At 43.2% G+C, this 18,956-nt stretch overlaps 1 protein-coding gene across 1 annotated transcript in view; it reads left to right on the top strand.

Moving 5' to 3' along the window:
* SPEF2 (sperm flagellar 2) overlaps nucleotides 1-18,956 on the top strand; it is a 154,019-nt gene that overhangs the window by 61,526 nt on the left and 73,537 nt on the right. Inside the window, exons 15-20 of the mRNA XM_061608391.1 lie at nucleotides 961-1,064; nucleotides 3,267-3,523; nucleotides 6,431-6,533; nucleotides 7,648-7,805; nucleotides 8,884-9,054; nucleotides 15,763-15,849. Of these exons, the coding sequence (XP_061464375.1) occupies nucleotides 961-1,064; nucleotides 3,267-3,523; nucleotides 6,431-6,533; nucleotides 7,648-7,805; nucleotides 8,884-9,054; nucleotides 15,763-15,849 (880 nt within the window). The remainder of the gene's footprint in view (nucleotides 1-960; nucleotides 1,065-3,266; nucleotides 3,524-6,430; nucleotides 6,534-7,647; nucleotides 7,806-8,883; nucleotides 9,055-15,762; nucleotides 15,850-18,956) is intronic.

Raw genomic sequence — 18,956 nt, forward strand, 5'->3', positions numbered from 1 at the left:
CTTTCACAACTAGCCTGTGCAGGGCCCCCAGTCTGGATCAGGCCCCCACATCTCCTATTGCAAAGAGGAGGGAAGCTTCTGTTGAAGCTAATGAGAGCTTTCCCTCCTGTAAACAGCAGGCACCCAGGGGCAAGGAGAGAGATCTTGATCATTACTGTGTTCAGGGGCAAAAGGTTAATGCTCTCCTATTCCTCCTCCTGCACATGCCAGAGTTCCAGCGCTCTCTGCTTTCTGCTTGTAAAACAGAAATCCTGCACTCAATGGCAAACCATGTGATGAACATCACATATAATTTGGCTCTCAGTTTTAACATTATTTCTTTCATGTATATCTTGGACAAGTGTCAGAAATGAGCTGTAGATATTGAGTTAGTGCTAGCAGTCAAGCCAACAGTCAAAGCCAAACCAAGTGGCTGAGCTGAGGCTTTAGGACAAGGGAACAAGCAGGGAGCCAGTAAAGGCTATCATTGCCCAGAGAAAGGTTCAGCCTCAACAGGAAGCCTTTGTGACTTTTCTTTTGGAGGAGAGTCATTGGCCAGCCTGGAGAATATGGAGTCACTCCAACATGTAGGACCAGCTTTTCTCCCATTGTGAATAGCAAGAGCAGAGGCAAGGCGATTCCAGCTGGGATCTCTGCAGTCTCAAAGGGTTTAAGCTCCTCCCCATTCCATTTTCCTGACCTGGCTCATTCCCCCCATGCACATGCACACCAGCCGTTTTTCAAAGAAAAATCAGCCATGCAAGAGCAAACCACATGAATAATGTCAGGTGTCATTTGGTTTTGTCTGGAAATGACTTCAGTGAATTAGGCTGGTCTGTCTTAGCCAAATGTCTTGCTCTTTATTGAAGTTACAACTTCAGATATACTGTAATTTGGAGTTCATACTTCTTTAATCAAATTAATCTACAATTATACCTAACTTTCCCATCTCCATTGAAATTTCTCTTATAAATTTCACAGCTTTCTATTCGTGCTCAGCTTGGTGCAGCAGCAGAGACCTTATTAAAGAAAGGGAAGAGCATTCCAGATCAATTGCTAGTCGGCATCATGGTGGAGGCTATTAGGTATGAAACAGAAGAGTCTGCTTAACTCTTTTTGAATGTGGTTAAATGTATCTGTTGTTAGGGTCAGGTTTTGCCATCATTACTCATGATGACGACTAAATTACTCTGGTAATAGTCTCTCATTAAAATAATTGAATCTACTTCTAAACGCAGAAACTATTCATCTCAGCAGCAAGTGCAACCTTATTTGCCCTGCACATACAGATAGAAATCATCACAGCTAATGTTCATTGAATATCTTTCATCTTTTCCGTGCCTCTTAAAAGAAAAGGTCAGAGGGTATAGCCATCCAAATTCTGCAAGATTGAAAACAGGCCTGTATTACTTGGTATAAATAGCATGGAAGGGCCAATGGTATTATAATCAGTAATGTCTATTATTTCTTACTGATTTTCTCTATGAGCTTCTCTCGTCTATTCAGACAATTTGTTCTGTGAAGAATATATTGTAAATGCCACAGCCAATAATTTTTGGACAAGCTGGATTTGCTAGATTTTTAATTTTATCTTATTTTATTGCAGTTTGTCTGATTACTGTAGTAGAGTCTATCTCGTGGAGTCTTCATAGCCCAAATTTGCACAATGTGTGATCCACAAAGACAAATGCAACCCTCTAGACAAATGTTGTGGCCTGCCAGGTGCTTGACAACACTCCTGGGTTTGCAGTCCCTGGTAGGCAGCCAAAACAGAAGGCTTATTTAGCATGTGGAGGACCTCATTCAGCTTTGTGGATCACAAGTTGCACAGGCACAAGGCCTTTTAAATACATTGTTTCAATTTCTTGCATTTGTACAATGAAGTTGTTGTATATATTTAGTGGTTAACTTTTTGTGATCTTAGAAGCAGCATTTCTGCTGTTTTCTATTGAATGGGAAGCCATGTCACAGAATTATAGAGTTTAAAAGAACCGTGGTACCAGGTGTATGTGAAGTGTTTAAAAATGTTGTCTGAAAAGCAGTTATGGGAGGTTGCCAGTGGTATTGGTAATGTGAAAGGAGCTGCTTAACCCTCCCCCCTCCAGCTGCTGGTCCACCTGCAGGATGTATGATGTACATATAGGGATGGGCAACAGATAGCACCCCTCTTTAATAACACCCATTTTCAGAGGAATAGGATATAGTGTATCCCTACATCATTTGAATTTAATAGCCATTTCTAAGGAATATGAAGTATAGAAAGCCATATATCCAACTTACTGTTTCCTAGAGTAAAAGTAGCCTTCATCACTTTCTCAGTCCCGCTCCCTTCGTATGAGATGCAAAAATATGTTTCCATAATCTTGTAAATGGAGCTGTAGTGTGAAGGTAGTTGTGCTCTTCAGTCACCTTGGCCTGATCAAGAATCGCCTGCCTATCATACTGTGTATGAAGGCCACAGGCATGAGCAGGCTTCCTCAAGGAAGAAGCTCCTTATGTATAAAGGAAGCTCATTGTGTATAAATGGGGAAATTCCATATACATACTGGAACCTCCAGATGAGGGGAGGGAACACTTGCTCTGCGGATGGAAGATGCCAGGTTCATTCCCAGGTATCTCCAATTTACAAGGACCAGGTAGCAGGTGATTTGAAAGACCTCTGCCTGAGACCCTAGAGAGCTCCTGCCAGCAGAAATGTTTGGGTTAGATGGACCAATAATTTGATCTGATATGAAGCAGCTTCCTAAGCATGGGGTTGCTGAATCTATGTGACTGCCTCTGTATATATACAAGCCAATAAATTTTTTTTTGCTAGATTAGATTTCTTCCAATTTATCAGAATCCCAAAAGAGAAATTTGGGGCTAGCACTATGGATGTAGCATCGTTGAGTCAACAAAGAAGCTAACTGGGTGCATGGCATCTGTGTTCATAGAATGAAAATAAATTCAGAAGACCGTGCAGCAGAGAACAGTAGTATTTTCATGTAGTCTGTTTTTAATCTTGTCTCTCTCTTCCCCCTTTTTTCTTTTTGGACTTTGCCAAATGATTTTATTCTACCTGTTTTAAGATCTAAGATTTAGTGTTATTGTTGGAATTTTAAGGCTCTAATGTGAACTGTATGTTTTTATGTTGTGCGTTGCCCAGAGTGGCTGGACAACCAGCCAGATGGGCGACTAATAAATTTAATAAATAAATAAATAAATCTAACCATTGCAGAGGAAAGTGCTGGAAAAATAGTTGGAATCTTCCAACTGTGCTCAACTTTTGGTTTTCTTTTTTGCTTTAGTCGACTGCCGCCAGAAAATGGCTGGATCATGGATGGGTTTCCAATGACACTGAATCAGGCCAAACTGCTTGAAAAGGCATTGACGGGGCGAGATCCTGACCAGGCAGAAGCAAAGGCCAAAAGCTTGAAAAAATCCGTATTGGTTATAGATCCATCGGCTCCCAAAGAGCCACCTGTACACCTACCGGCTCTTGACTTTGCTATATTGCTAGATGCTTCGGACGACATTGTGCTGGACCGGGTGGCAGGTAGCAAGTGTAAGTTTAATGTGTGTAATAAAGAAGCAATACTGAGAGATTCACATAACTGTGTTCTTTGCTACTATTGCACAATATCCGATTGATGTTAAACAAGTGGAGAGCAAATACCCTCCAAGGATCTTATGTATGTGAGACCTGTTAACAAATGTTGCGGTATATCCCCACCTCTTAACAAGAATGCCTCTATTCACAGTCCCAGCCAGCCAGCCATGCACTTTTCCAAGACACTCAATTTCACCTCATCCAGCCCCCATTTTTTCTCTTCTGATTAATACTTAACACTACCGACCATAGAGTCTTAATTGGGCTGTTTGGGGGGGGGGAGGCTTCCCTTAAGTTAGGAGTGGAGAATTGAATCCCTGAAGGCCAAATGCAAACCTCCAGACCTTTCTATCCTGTCCTCGAGACTTTTCACAGGCCATGTCTCTCACTGCTGTTGTTCAAGTGCTTTTGCCAGGCTGGAATGCGTCCTTCAACCGTGATACCATCTCATGTTCGGCTGAATGAAGATGTGTGTGTGTGGATGCATGTGAACAAAAAACTTTATTATTTATTTATTTATTACATTTCTACCCCGCCTTTCTTTTTCATGATTGAAACCCAAGGCGGCTTTACATATGGTACCGAGGCAGTCTCCCATCCTGGTGCTGACCAGACCTGACCCTGCATAGCTTCAGCAGGGAGCTGGCCTTAAGTTCCTTCAGACCATAGCCCAGGACTAATCTTTGATTTTAGCTTGTCTGGAATGTTGTCTGTTCTAAGAGTCGCATCCTTTGCTCTGTTCACTTTTGTACCTTTTTTGTACCTTGCTCATCTTACATAAGTACATTGCTGCCCTGGGCTCCTGCTGGGAGGAAGGGCGGGATATAAATCAAATAATAAATAAAATAATAAAATACATAGGAAGCTGCTTTATGCTGAGTCAGACCATTGGTCCATCTAGCTCAGTATTGTCTACAACAACTGGGAGCGACTCTCCAGGGTTCAGGAGTCTTTCCCAGCCCTGCCTGAAGATGCTGGGGATAGAACTTGAGACCTTCTTCATGCAAGGCAGATGCTCTACCACTGAGCTATGGCCCTTCCCTAACCAGGAGCCCAGTTTTGGCTCCATTTCTGTCAGCACTTGCCATCTGAGTTTATTGATAGCAGGAGAGATATCTGTAGATTGCCAAATACCACTTTCTGTCATTTTGTCACATTGTAAAGTGATCAAGAAACTGAGCCTAGGATGAGGCTATGCAGACAGAAGCAGGCTTGATTCTTGCTAGCCAGGGGTGATCAGAAGGAAGGGTAAGTTTAGCCAGCACTCCAGTGGTGTCCTAGAATGAATCCCTTTACTGTCTACTGTGCACGTAAATGGTTGCCCTGTGGGCAAATAAAGTGTTGCACCTGGGCACGCTGCTACAGTAAAGAAAAATAATGCCTACCTACTATTCCTGTCATTTAATGTCCCAATCAATGATATCAAGGAGGGATCCCCTAGACGTTTGCAGCATGCACTTATGAGCTAGAATATACTAAAAAGAATATTCAAGACCTCTTTTATCATAATGACAGATATCTTGCTAATTTAAAGATAAATATGACAGCTGCAAAAATTAACATCCCAGGTTGCAATTTTAGATAGCAACTTGCCACAGTATAGTTTCCCTCTACAACCAGCTGATTAATATTTTGTTAGCATAAGTATTTATACTATTTCTGCTGATGCTGACAACTGTTAAATGTGTGTGTGTTTGTTCTAATGACAAATTAGAAATTCCCTTCTTAAAGCCTTTTATAAGCAAATTCCACTTCTCCTCTGAAGTTTAAGTGTCACACCGGCTTGCCATGAGCCAACTGTCCTCTCTCCCTTTTTCTTCAGCAGTCTGGGGAAAGAGGGAGGCTTTGCAAAGAGCTCCCAGTGTTATATGCACCAACATTTCAAGCGTTTGTGGAGGACCTGAGGCCTTTTTAAAAAATGACAAGCCAAAACTGAGTAGAGTTTTCCAAGAAAGAAGCTCGAGGAAACAGAGCTAATTAGACATAGCTCACGTAGGGGAAGAGTCATGGCTCTGTAGTAGAGTATCTGCTTTGCATGAAGAAAGTGTGAGGTTCGGTCCCCAGCATCTTCAGACATGGCTTGGAAAGATTCCTATTTAAATGCCTGGTGAGCCACTGCCAGTCAGTCAGAGTAGATAATACTGAGCTAGATGAACCAGTGATGTGACCTGATGTAAGGCAGCTTCCTTTGTTCCTGTGTACCCATCACTCTGGATATGATTAGTATTAGATATTATTAAATGTCTTAGCTAATTCATGTCTTATTCTCTTAAACCAGTGGTGAGGCTTAATTGGGCCCATTAGGCCTCAGAATTTGGCCTATGAGGCCATTTTGGCAAACCACACCCACTCGTCAGTGACCTGACATCCTATGCGGTCACGTGTGAAGATCTGCTCTTTCTAATCTAAGTGCTAAGATTCATAATAAGGGATCTCTTATCTCTGATTTTTAGTGCTAAGCATAACAGGGCTAAGATTGGATATAATTAAAAAACAGCAGGGAGAGGAAAAAGTGACAGGTACAAAAACCCTCTTCCTGCTCTTTAAAGGGCAGCAGGCAAAGTCTTGTCTCCAATCTTATTGCTGTAGGATTACATTGCTAAGACTGAAGATAAGCCTCTGCTTCCACCCGCTGCTTGAATTTTGAATCGCCTCATGTCAATTGATGTCTGGTGGCTGACAGGTAGGTGGTCCCACCCACCTGTCGAGAATGGCCTGTGGAGGGTGGGCTAGTTCTGGATCCAGCTCTCCAGCTGAAAAACGTTCCCCGCTCATGCCTTAAACCATGGACCCAAAACTATCAAAGCCTTCTGCCCTGAAATTTCCTTCAAAAAATTTTTTTTTTGTTTTTTCACTCAACAGCTGAGTTCTATCAAAGCAGGCAAGAAGAAGGCGACCAAATTTCAGAAGTCCGATTCCAGCAAAGAGAAAAATTAGATTATGTGGAGAACCAGATGCAGCACAGGTTGGTTACAGTCAACAGAAGAACGTAAGAGCCCTGTTGGGTTAGACCAAAGACCCACCTGTTCTCACAGTTGCCAACTACATGTCCGTGGGAAGCCTGCAAGCAGGACCTATGTGCAATAGCACACTCCACATTTGTGATACCCAGAAATTGGCATACTGAGCCATATGGCCTCCAATCCTGGTGGTAGAACATAGCCATCATGGCTATTCCCCCAGTATTACATGAGCTTATCTAATCGTTTTAAGCCATCTGAGCTGTGGCCATCACTAACACTTATAGAATCATAGAAGAATAGAGTAGGAGGAGGCCTATAACCCAACCCCCTGCTCAATGTAGGAATCCAAGTCAAAGCACACATAACAGTGGCTATCCAGCTGCCTCTTGAATGCCTCCAGTGTTGGAGAACCCACTAACTCCCTAGGGAATTGGTTCCATTGTCGTACCACCTTAATACTTCGGCAGTTTTACCTGGTGTTCAGTTGAAATCTGGCTTCCTGTAACTTGAGCCCATTATTCCACGTCCTGCACTCTGGGATGTTTGAGAAGAGATCCTGGCTTGTGGGAGCAAATTCCATAGGTCGGGGTAGTCAACACAGTGGCCTCTAGATTGCTTGGAGTACAACTCCCATAAATTCTGGCCAGCCCTAGTCACCATGATGCACAGTCTTTTTAAAGTATGTGTCCATGGCACTTAAACTTGAAAAAGACTGTGTGCAGTTGAAACATATTCTGTTGTTTAGTACGTTGTATGAATTGACCAAAATACTTAATTGTAATTGAATATAATGAGGAGGAGGGCACAGTTTAAAAAAACCTTTTGGAGTATAGAAATACCTAGTTCTCGATTCCACCCTTTCCTATATTTGCTGCTGTTTTCACAGCAGCTAAAACCAGATTAATAAATATGACTGAACATCAAAATCTATTGAACTAGCAGATAAATGCTAAATTAGGAATCTCATAATATATGCCACATTACACCTGTATTTCAAGGATATTATGCTAAGACTGTCAATAAGAATTTTTAGATGTTAGTCATTTTTAATTAATTTTTATTTGAATTTTGAAAACTTTTCTGATATCTGATTTCTGCATGGTTCTGATTCCACAGAATTATAGGTTTCCTGAACACATGGCCCAAACTGGAAACCTGGTATTCTGAGCAGCAAAATATACTGATAAAGGTCAATGCAGAGATGGAGGAAGGTCTTATGTGTCAAAGGGTAAAAGAAATTTTAATGGAAGAAATGGTTAAAATCAAAAATAAACGTAAGTTATGCTATTGAGTGGTTTCATGACAAATATTTATATTTCAAAGGCTTTCAGTAATCTGTCTGAAATTTTTCATGGAGAAGAATGTGACCATTTCCTCCTAGTATCTTCACCTCCCCCGAGCTTTTGGCTGTAATTAATTTATAATTTGATTTGAGCAAGGCTTACCAAAATGAAGGCTAGAACCTGTTCTTAAATGTGAATATGATTGCATTGAACTACCACTTAAAGTAGGGAGAAAGTCCTATATTTGTTTCTAAATTATATCTTGATTTCATGAAAGAGATAAATGGAGACGTTATTATTATTATTATTATTATTATTATTATTATTACTATTACTACTACTACTACTACTACTACTACTATCCTCCCCATCCTAGCTAAGGAGCCTAGGGTAGTTTACAACAATAAAACCACATCATAAAAACATAGAATACATATAACATATCAATAAAACAGTGTTAAATACAGAATACCTAATACAGCAGATAAAATTAATGGGTCATCCACACCAAATTTACCTTTCATCAAAGGCATGAATAAACAAGTATGCTTTTAATTGTCAGTGGAAGAATGTTGATGTTGGAAGAAAGCACAATTCCACCAACAGGGAGTTCTATGGAGCCACTGTGGAGAAGGCCCAGTCTTACATCATCGCCAATCAAGCTAAGCTTATTGGCTGGATCAAGAGAATGGACTGCTCCACATATCTTAAAGCACGGGCCAGTTGGTATGGGGGAAGCCAACAGGAAGCCAAGCTGTTCAGGGCTTTAAATATTAACACCAGCACCTTGAATTGTCAGTGCATTCAGGTTTGGCATAATATAATACCACTTTGTTGCCCTGCTTAATGAATGGGCAACTGCATTCTACCCCAGCTGCAGCTTCCAGACCATCTTCAAGGACAGTCCCATGTAGATTGCATTGCAGTAATCCATGAGCCATCAGTGAAGTTTATGCATCATATCTGTTGTTATTCCTGGGGAATAATTTTCAATTTTCTACTGGCAATGAGGTAGAAAGGTAAATACATTTGGGCTTGTTATTGATTTGTATGTGTTTTGCTACTGAAGGCAAAGAAAAGGAAAAGAGAGAAGCTGAGAAGCTGAAAGCGCAAGAAATTATCCACCTTTTGCCGCAAGAAGAGGCACCGACAGTTACGGCAGATAAAGTGGAGGAAGCTGCCTCTCCTGTCTCTCCAGAACTGCTGGAGCCACCACCTGCAGCACCTAAAGCATCTAAAGGTTGGCAAAACATAAATAAATTGTAAATCAGTCATGAATTCAGGAGCCATAACTCAAGCTCAAAGCTGCAAGTGGCAAACTGCAACTTCTTTCTTTACTGTCACTTTTACAGAATGTGCACCCATGCTAAAGAAATGTCACTGTTCTTATAACTCATTTGGCTTTCCTACAAAACCCTCAGCTTTTTCACCTACTGAGGAACTCCATTCAGTTTGAATTTCACTCTAGGTAAAATCCAGAGGCACCCTAAGGATTTGCAATCCCCTTCTGAGATATTTCACCACTCATTTTGAAACTCTTTGGGGTGTAGTGGTCAGAGTGCTGGGCTAGAAGCTGAGAGACCAGAGTTCAAATCCCCACTCCACCATGAAGCTTTCTGGGGGACCTTGGACCAGTCACAGCCTCTTAGCCTAACCTACCTCGCAGGGTTATTGTGAGGATAAAATGGAGAGGGAGGAGAACCATATGTGCCACCTTGAGCTCCGAAAGGTGGGATATAAATGTAATAAATAAGCAAACAACAACAACAATAATAATAAACAACTTTGTCTACTGCAAAATTGGAAGCTAATCTGGGGCTCCTCCTTAGGCAAAAGATTCTGAAGACAGGCCAAGAAATAGGCTCAGTTTTCGTGGCCAGCAAAAGTATAGTGCCACCTCTACTTGACCTGATGTTATTATTTATTGTACAGACTTTTAAGACCCTGTGAGTGGCCTTTTAATATATCCTCATAGGTAACAACACACAGGCACTGAAATTCAATATAATCAATACAACAAACACATCAATACAAAATCCAAAGGGGATTTTCCCACTAAGTCACACTCGGAATAGAAATCAAGGAATTTGTAGGAATGCTAGAAGAGATTCTATAAGACTAGCAAAATATATTTTGCATGTGTTTTGCATTGATTTGACTGGGTCTACTCTGAATATATCACTCTTTTTAATTAAGCTGAACAAGCTGTTCTATAAGTCAGTAGCCATTGAGTCAAATCCATGTGAACGACTTTCCCTGCTGTAGCTAAATATATGATAGACCTGAGTATTTGTTCAATTTTTATTTTTGGAGGCTTCTTATGGTTGTCATACTCCTGATCTCTTACTGTGGATGAGAAGCTGGGAGTAAGCCATAGATTCATGCCCTCCTTCCCCTATTCCCTTCCTTCTCTAATGGCCATTGACACTGGCCTTCCCACATACAAACACACACAACAGTGCCAAGCCAAATTAGGCTGCCATCATAAAATGAGAAATTAGAGGGACTGGAGACAGGGTTGCAAACAGGAGCAAAGTGTGGCTAAATTTACCAGTACTGTCAGTGATGTGTGATATTGTCATGGTGACAAATCAGAGAGAGGCCAATGGTTCCTGCCCACACACTGGACACTTGCTGGGGAGAATTGATTTTTATTTTTATTATTTATTTATTTATTTATTAAATTTATATACCGCCCGACTAGCAATAGCTCTCTGGGCGGTGAACATAAAACAGCATAAAAATACAATAAATAACAAAACAATACTAAAATACAAGCAACAATCCAACACAATAAACATTTTTAAAATTAAATCAGTGTAACTTAAAATGCTTCAGAGAATAGGAAGGTTTTGACCTGGCGCCGGAAGGAGAGCAGAGTCGGCGCCAGGCGTACTTCCTCAGGGAGACTGTTCCATAGTTCGGGGGCCACCACTGAGAAGGCCCTAGATCTTGTCATCACCCTCCGGGCCTCCCTGTGAGTTGGAACCCGGAGGAGGGCCTTCGTAGCAGAACGTAGTGCACGGGCCGGTTCATATCGGAAGAGGCGTTCCGCAAGGTATCGTGGTCCCGCACCGTATAAGGCTTTATAGGTTAATACCAACACTTTGAATCTAGCCCGGAAACATATTGGCAACCAGTGCAAGCTGGCCAGAACAGGTGTTATATGCTCGGACCGCTTGGTCCTTGTCAGCAATCTGGCCGCCGCATTTTGCACTAGTTGTAGCTTCCGAACTGTCTTCAAAGGTAGCCCTACGTAAAGCGCATTACAGTAATCCAAACGTGAGGTTACCAGAGCATGTACCACTGATGTAAGGTCCTCTTTACTCAAATAGGGACGTAGCTGGGCTACCAACCGAAGTTGGTAAAACGCATTCCTAACCACCGAGGCTACTTGAGCCTCAAGTGAGAGGGAAGAGTCTAAAAAGACTCCCAGACTACGAACCCGGTCCTTTAGGGGGAGTGTAACCCCGTCCAGGACAGGGTATATATCCACCATCCGATCAGAGAACCCGTCCACCAACAGCATCTCAGTCTTGTCTGGATTGAGCTTCAGTTTGTTAACTCTCATCCAGTCCATTGTCGAGGCCAGGCAACGGTTCAGCAAATCGACAGCCTCACCTGAAGAAGATGAAAAGGAGAAGTAGAGCTGCGTGTCATCAGCATACTGATGACAACGCACTCCAAAACTCCTGATGACCTCTCCCAACGGCTTCATGTAGATATTAAAAAGCAGGGGGGACAAAACTGACCCCTGCAGGACCCCATATTGGAGAGCCCGCGGTGTCGAGCAATGTTCCCCAAGCACTACCTTCTGGAGACGACCCGCCAAGTAGGAGCGGAACCACTGCCAAGCAGTACCTCCAACTCCGCGAGCCTCTCCAGAAGGATACCATGGTCGATGGTATCAAAAGCCGCTGAGAGATCAAGGAGAATCAACAGAGTTACACTCCCTCTGTCTTTTTCCCGACATAGGTCATCATACAGGGCGACCAAGGCTGTCTCAGTGCCAAAACCGGGCCTAAAACCCGATTGAAATGGATCTAGATAATCAGTTTCATCCAATAGCGCCTGGAGCTGGCCAGCAACCACCCGTTCCAAGACCTTGCCCAGGAATGGAACATTCGCCACTGGCCTGTAGCTGTTAAAATTGTCTGGGTCCAAGGAAGTCTTTTTCAGGAGTGGTCTCACCACTGCCTCTTTCAGACAGCCCGGGACCACTCCCTCTCGTAAAGAGGCATTTATCACTTCCTTGGCCCAGCTACCTGTTCCATTCCTACTAGTTTTTATCAGCCAGGAGGGGCAAGGATCCAGTACCGAAGTGGTTGCACGTACCTGTCCAAGCACCTTGTCCACGTCCTTGAGTTGAACCAACTGAAGCTCATCCAACAAAACAGGACAAGACTGTGCTCCGGACATCTCACTAGGATCTACTGCTATAACTTGAGAGTCTAGATCCTGGCGGATACATGAGATCTTATTCTGGAAGTGATCGGCAAACTGATTACAGCGGGCCTCCGATGATTCCACCGTGTCCGGAGGGTTTGAATGGAGAAGCCCCCGGACAACTCGAAAGAGCTCCGCTGGGCGGCAAAGAGATGATTTAATAGTGGCAGCAAAATGATGTTTTTTAGCTGCCTTCACTGCTCCTACATAGAGCTTAGTCGAAGCACTAACCAGCGCATAATTGTATCCGTCGGGAGTTCGTCTCCATTTCCGCTCAAGCCTCCTCCTATCTTGCTTCATCGCTCTCAGCTCCGGAGTATACCATGGAGCTGTATGAGCTCTACACAGGAGAGGGCGTGCAGGAGCGATCGTGTTTACAGCCCGGGTCATCTCCGTATTCCACAGAGCGACCAGGGCTTCAGCAGGAGCGCCAGTCCTATCAGCCGGAAAATCCCCCAGAGCCCTTTGAAAACCTTCAGGATCCATTAGTCTCCGGGGGCGGACCATTTTAATAAGTCCCCCACCCTTGCAGAGGGAAGAGGTTACTGAAAGTCTAAACTTCAGCAAGCAGTGGTCTGTCCATGACAAAGGGAGTGTTGTAAAACTCCCCACATCCAGATCACTTTCCCCATGCTCAGTAGCAAAAACAAGGTCTAGAGTGTGCCCCGATACATGTGTTGGACCACTAACATATTGAGACAGCCCCATGGCTGTCATGGAAGCCATGAAGTCCTGAGCCGCGCCAGACAAAGTGGTCTCGGCATGAATGTTGAAATCCCCCAGTACTATTAGTCTGGGGGACCTCAACAATATATCCGAGACCACTTCTGCCAGCTCAGTTAGGGAAGCCATTGGGCAGCAAGGTGGGCGGTACACCAAAAGGATTCCCAGCCTGTCCCTCTGGCCCAACACAAGGTGCAAACACTCCAGGCCAGTAACTGAATGAACATGGTGCTTGGTGAGTGAGATGGAACTCTTATAGACGACAGCAACCCCACCTCCCCGACCCTCAGATCTACCATGATGCTGAACCAAGTACCCCGGTGGGCAGAGCTGAGAGAGACCAACTCCTCCTTGCTCACCCACCCAGGTCTCGGTTATACATGCCAGATCGGCTGCCTCATCCACAATCAAATCGTGGACGAGGGAGGTTTTATTATATACCGATCTGGCATTTAATAACAGCAACTGGAGATCTGAGAGTTGGCTGATAGGACTACCAACGACCTTGCGGGTGTGGGAAGGACCGGAACAAGGCACAGCCACAACATGTCTGGACCGCGTTCCCCTTACCTGGCACGTCCTTCTCACAGCGCCATACCTTCCTTTGCCCGTCACTACGGCAATTGGGGCCCCCTCAAGTCTCCCCGCCTGATGGATAAAACTCTCTCCGAAGCACATAATACAACTAAAATATACAACAATTAAACGTATAAAAACAGCTATATATACAGCCATATATACACCATATAAACATACACACTCACTCAGACATACATTCATATAATCAGGCACCCATTCATCTCAAATTGCATCAACACACCAACAAAAAAGTAAAAAAATAAATAAAAATTGTTCATTTTTGTGAACAATGTGCTCAGAGGCACATGTACCAAATTCTTCCAAGCTACACAGGAAGTGGATTGGACTGTGAAAGACCAACCCAAATTGTGTTTGCATTTTTACAAATTTGTAGGGCAGTACAATATCTCAGAGAGGAGGTCATGTCTCCTGCTCCCCTGGTGCATTCACTATAGCTGCCCAATTTCCCTGCTTTTGAAAGTTAGATAGAAATATCTGTTGGCTATAGGTACATTCTTAAGGGGGTTTTTTTTGCCTGTTAGTGAATATACCAATAAATTTAGAGAACCTGCAGACCAAATTAACCAAATTAAAATCTGTTCGGGCAGGTGAGGTTCTGTTTACCTCTGCTGGGGAAACACCCTCCCAGGACCCCTGAGTATGTCATCAGCCATAGGCTGTGGCCCCCCAGCCAAGGATGGGGATAGATACCTCCCTCCTTGCTAAGCGAGCTTTGGGTGGGCATCCACCCTGCACATCCAGGCCCCACTGTACCAATGTTCACCAGAATGTGCAAGATAGACCCCAGATACACTCCAGGCATAAAGCACTGGGAGTTCCCCAACGGTTGCCCCTAATCCCATAACTACTTCAGTGTACCTCATGCTAACCCTCCAGCCTCCTCACCTGCCCGAGCTCCATGCCAACCAGCAAGCAGCCCCGCTACGCCAAAAAGTCAATTGAATTAAGACCCACAGTATGGAGTAGGCAAATCAAAGGGGAAGCTAAGCATGCCTCCCCCCAAAAAAATCCTACTCAGACCCTAAGTGGCAGCTAGCCAAGCTCATACTGAAAGGGTGGGAGGGCAGGTGCAGCAAAAAGTAGAAGAGGGAGAGCTGGGGGCAGAGCAAGCTTTTAAGCCTTGCTCCAAGCCCTTGCCCCATAGTTTCCATAAGCACACGTGACCTCCCTTCTCCTTCAGGCTAAAGCACCTGAGTCTTCCTTGTGAAAGGAGGGGTTGAGGCAAAAGCGCCCCCACAGAAGGGGGGAACAGCATTCTTAGGAAAGCCCAATGCGTTTTGGTCCCTAGTATATTGGGCCTTCATCAGGAGATGAAATAGTCTGTAGAGATCTCGAAAAGCAAACATGCTTAAATCTTTAATGGCAACTGTTAACCAGGTCCCCTCTTAGTCAGAGTTTGCAAATAAGCTTATTGTTCTGCTTTCAGACCATAATTCTATGATAGGAACCCTGGTTATTGTAAACCATGGTGAAAGTTGGAGTAGATGTAACCCTTAACCATGGTTAAAGCATTGGGGGGAAGGGGGGAGAGAAAGAAGGGAGTACTTGATCTCATAGCCTGCTCCTGACCTCGTAACCATGTTTAGAGAACTGGAGCATTAAATTAGTGCTAGACCTCTGAGTTCAAAGAGCTAAGCAAACGTACTTTCCTGAACTTCCCCAAACTCCCCAATGAGTTGGGGGGAGGAGAAATGGCTGCTGAGAAGACTTCCAAAAGATTTCTGAGCATGCACAAACATTTAATTCTCCACAAGAACTCTGGGGAAAAAAATTTAAGGCCTCATGAGAAATCAGATAAATGAAGATGGGGGAAATAAAGGACTCCAGTTCCCAGAGTCAACAATGCATGCTCAGAAGTCTTCACATCAGAGTAAGGATGGGGGAGAAATTTGATTCAGTTCGCATTTAAAGCAGAATTTACCAAATTTGCACTTTCTGAAACAATATGAAAAAGGGGCAGAGCAGGAAGAAAACTGGCAGGTGAGACAACTAAGCATTACAACAGAAGGTGAAATTCAAAGTTTATCTCAGCTCGCACATTTCCAAACTAGGGTGGGGGGAGAGGCTGTCCATTTCCAAACCCCTCTCCCATCTCTCTCTACCCCTAGACAGAAGTATGTCTCTCTACTGACGTGACCCAGTTAACATGTTGCCTGATACATATGGAATTCCCTTACAGAATCCCCTTCAACAGAGTTACATGTGAAAGGTAAAAAAGGAAAGAAAGATGAAGCAGCCAAAGGAAAAGATGCAGGAGGTAAACCAGGTATGGATTTATTTTGTTTTTTCAGTACTGTTTTGCTGCCAGCCATGAAAGATGGTCGCACTCACTTTCATCTCCCCTTCATTTGAAGGCAGCATTGGCAAGTTTTGATTAGGCAGGGGAAATAGCAAAGGGAAGGGATGTTAGCAAAGGAAAGGGAAGAAATTTGTGCAAAAGATGCTTAGATTGATTTTTAAATGTTCAAACCCTGTACATCAAATGCCCAGGACTAGACAGAGTGGATATTGAGCACCTAGTGAGCTTCAGTGTGTGATTGGTGGCATTCATAGAGGTTGGCAAAGGCAAACCACACGTTGGACTGGATGTACATCCTGTTTTTAAAATGATTTTCTTTCACAGTCTTCCTCATATGAAACCATGTTCACTAGCTTGAAAGTCATGATTCACAAAACACTGTGCATGCAGTAGGATGTAAGCTGAATGAATAAGTTATTTTGGACATGTATTGTTGGTGATCTTGGGCCAATAAGCCAACAGTAAGTTTCATTAGCGTCAGAGCCCCAGATGCAAATGAGCATAGGAGCCAGGGATGGGGTGGGGGACACACAAGCAAGCCCACAATCCAAACTCCAGGCAGGGCTGAAAAGAAGCTCTTGGGGAAGGGATAGCAAGTAAGCAAGAGCAGGGGTAGGGATGTAAGGAGTTTCCCACTCCATCAACTGCCCTGTACATGGTTTCTGGTCCTGTAGGCCAGTGTTCTTCAACCTTAGGTCCCCAGATGTTGTTGGGCTACAGCTCCCATCCTCCCTATCCATTGACTAAGCTGGCTGAGGATGATGGGAGTTGTAATTCAACACCTGGGGACCCAAGGTTGAATAACACTGTCATACACCAACAGGGAAAAATAGCATAAAATTCTGCTGGAACATTTGTAGGAGGAAATTGTTGGGTGGTGGAAAGAGTGAAAATAGACACGTGTGCCAGCTTATTGATTCTTCCATGCAAATGTCACTTCATTAGCATTATGAGGCAAACACACAAGGTTGGTCCAAGACCTTTTGCTGCCTGAGGTAAAGCAGCAAATGTTGGCCGCCATCACCACCAAGTCAAGGTGCATGATACCAAAGGACAGCCAATTTATTCTGGCACTTGATGCAAAAAATAAAATAAAATCCACAGGTATCTCTTCCCATCCCTGACAGCAATAATACATAAATAATAAATTTGAAAAACTAACAATTTGTTGCCCTTGTATGGTAGCCAAAATCAGCTGTCTCGGGCAATTGCCTCCCTCTGCCTAATGGGAGGGCTGGTCCTGCCCACATACAGCCCTGCCCATATTCTGTGTCACACCATTGTTATATCTTGCCCAATGTTGTCTATGCTGGCAGGAAGTGGCTTTCCACATCACCTGCTTCCACAGATTCTTTTTAACTGCCAGGGATTGAACCCAGGATCTTGTGCACACAAAGCATATGCACTCCCACTCAACTAAACTGTGATAAAGCACAGATTTGTCACGACACTGAGAGCCAAACTGGATGTAATATCATTCATACAATTAGCAACTGTGTGAATTGATTTTTTAAAAAGTTAATGGGACGTTTTTGGAGTGATCTGGATTGGGACTCTTCTGGGGGTTGGGGCATTAACCCTTCCCCCTCAGTGCTCCTGATCCAGATCTCTCTCCCCCACCTTGTGCGTTATTTGCACTGGGAAGATCAAGATTCCATTGGTGCAAACAGGAACTTTCCTTCCAATGCAAATAACAGACCTAGGGAGCTGATCCAGATTGGGATTGCAGCGGAGACAAAGGGTTAAAGTCTCTTTCCAAGAGTGTCCCAATCCAGATTGCCCCTCCTGGTTCCTATTTACTTAAAAACTATTCAAAGGATTCATGCTGATTACACAGACGATGTCCTGTCTAGTTTAGTCCTGAGAAAATTTGCAACTCAGTTCAATATCTTTTACATGCGAGTGTTTGTGAGTATAGACCACTTTAATACTTCAGCGGACTACTCATATCCATGTATTACAGTTTGATGGGGTTATTGGCTGAATAGTTTATTTCCTGGGTGTATGCAAAGCTAGAACTTTTTAAAAAAACCTTCTCATAGCATTGGGAAACTCCTACTTTGTTTTGATTTAGCAAGTGCATTATATAGCAGGAGTATGCAGAAGGTAGATCAGGATCTGTTGGTAGATCTCTGGGTGACTTGCACTGAATCAGCAAGTAAGTGCAGAATGCTGCAGGAGTGAGATCCTATTTGCACATTACATCTGTGCTCAAAGGTCTGACCTGGCTGCTGCCATGTTACTAGACCGAGTTCGGAGTTTTACTATTGGTATATAAAGTCTTTAACAGCTTGGGACCAGTTTACTTGAGGGATTGTCTTGCCCCACACTAGGGATGTGCTAGAATTCTGCCTAATTCTGATTTGGTACCGGATTTCCCATTAATTCACTTATTTGCTATTGTTGCGGATCAAGTTTTTATGTAACGATTTTCCACGGGCATTTTTGGAAATGGATTTTTTTCCAAAAAAAATCTGTCTAAAATATTGATATTAATATTGGTATTTTTATTGATATTTCCTTCCATTTATCAGCATTTCCTTTCAAAATACTGATATTTCATTTTAAAATGTCAATATTATTATCAATATTTTTTCCAAGCGGGAAAAACAGATTGGTAAAAGTAGCAGCTTGCAGATAAAAGAAGAACTCAAATCAATACCAGTCTGTTAGGTTGACAGAATGCTTTTGAACCATCATTGGCCAATGGATCCCAACCCTACCCCATATGTGCCTATTTGACTCTAAAAATGTGGAACTTGCACTATTACAAGTGCCATAAAATGTTTTTCTGCATCTGCAAGGAGTCAATCTTTTAGTGTGACAGCTCCTGTGCTTTGGAACTCCCTGCTTGTTGTTGATTGGCAAGCACCCACACTATGTTGTTTTAGACACCTGTTCAAAAAATTGTTTTCAAAAGTTTGCTGATTTTATCCATGTTTTATTGATTATTTTACCTGTGTTTTATTGACTAAGTGGATCTTTGTGTGGAAAGACTGTGAGCTCAGCTCCATTCTGGACTCAAAACAAGTCATGTTCTTTAATTCCATGTGTCTTTTGCATTTGTCTCCAGC

This window comes from Rhineura floridana, chromosome 1, assembly GCF_030035675.1.
Source record: "Rhineura floridana isolate rRhiFlo1 chromosome 1, rRhiFlo1.hap2, whole genome shotgun sequence".
NCBI classification, from domain to species: Eukaryota; Metazoa; Chordata; class Lepidosauria; order Squamata; family Rhineuridae; genus Rhineura; species Rhineura floridana.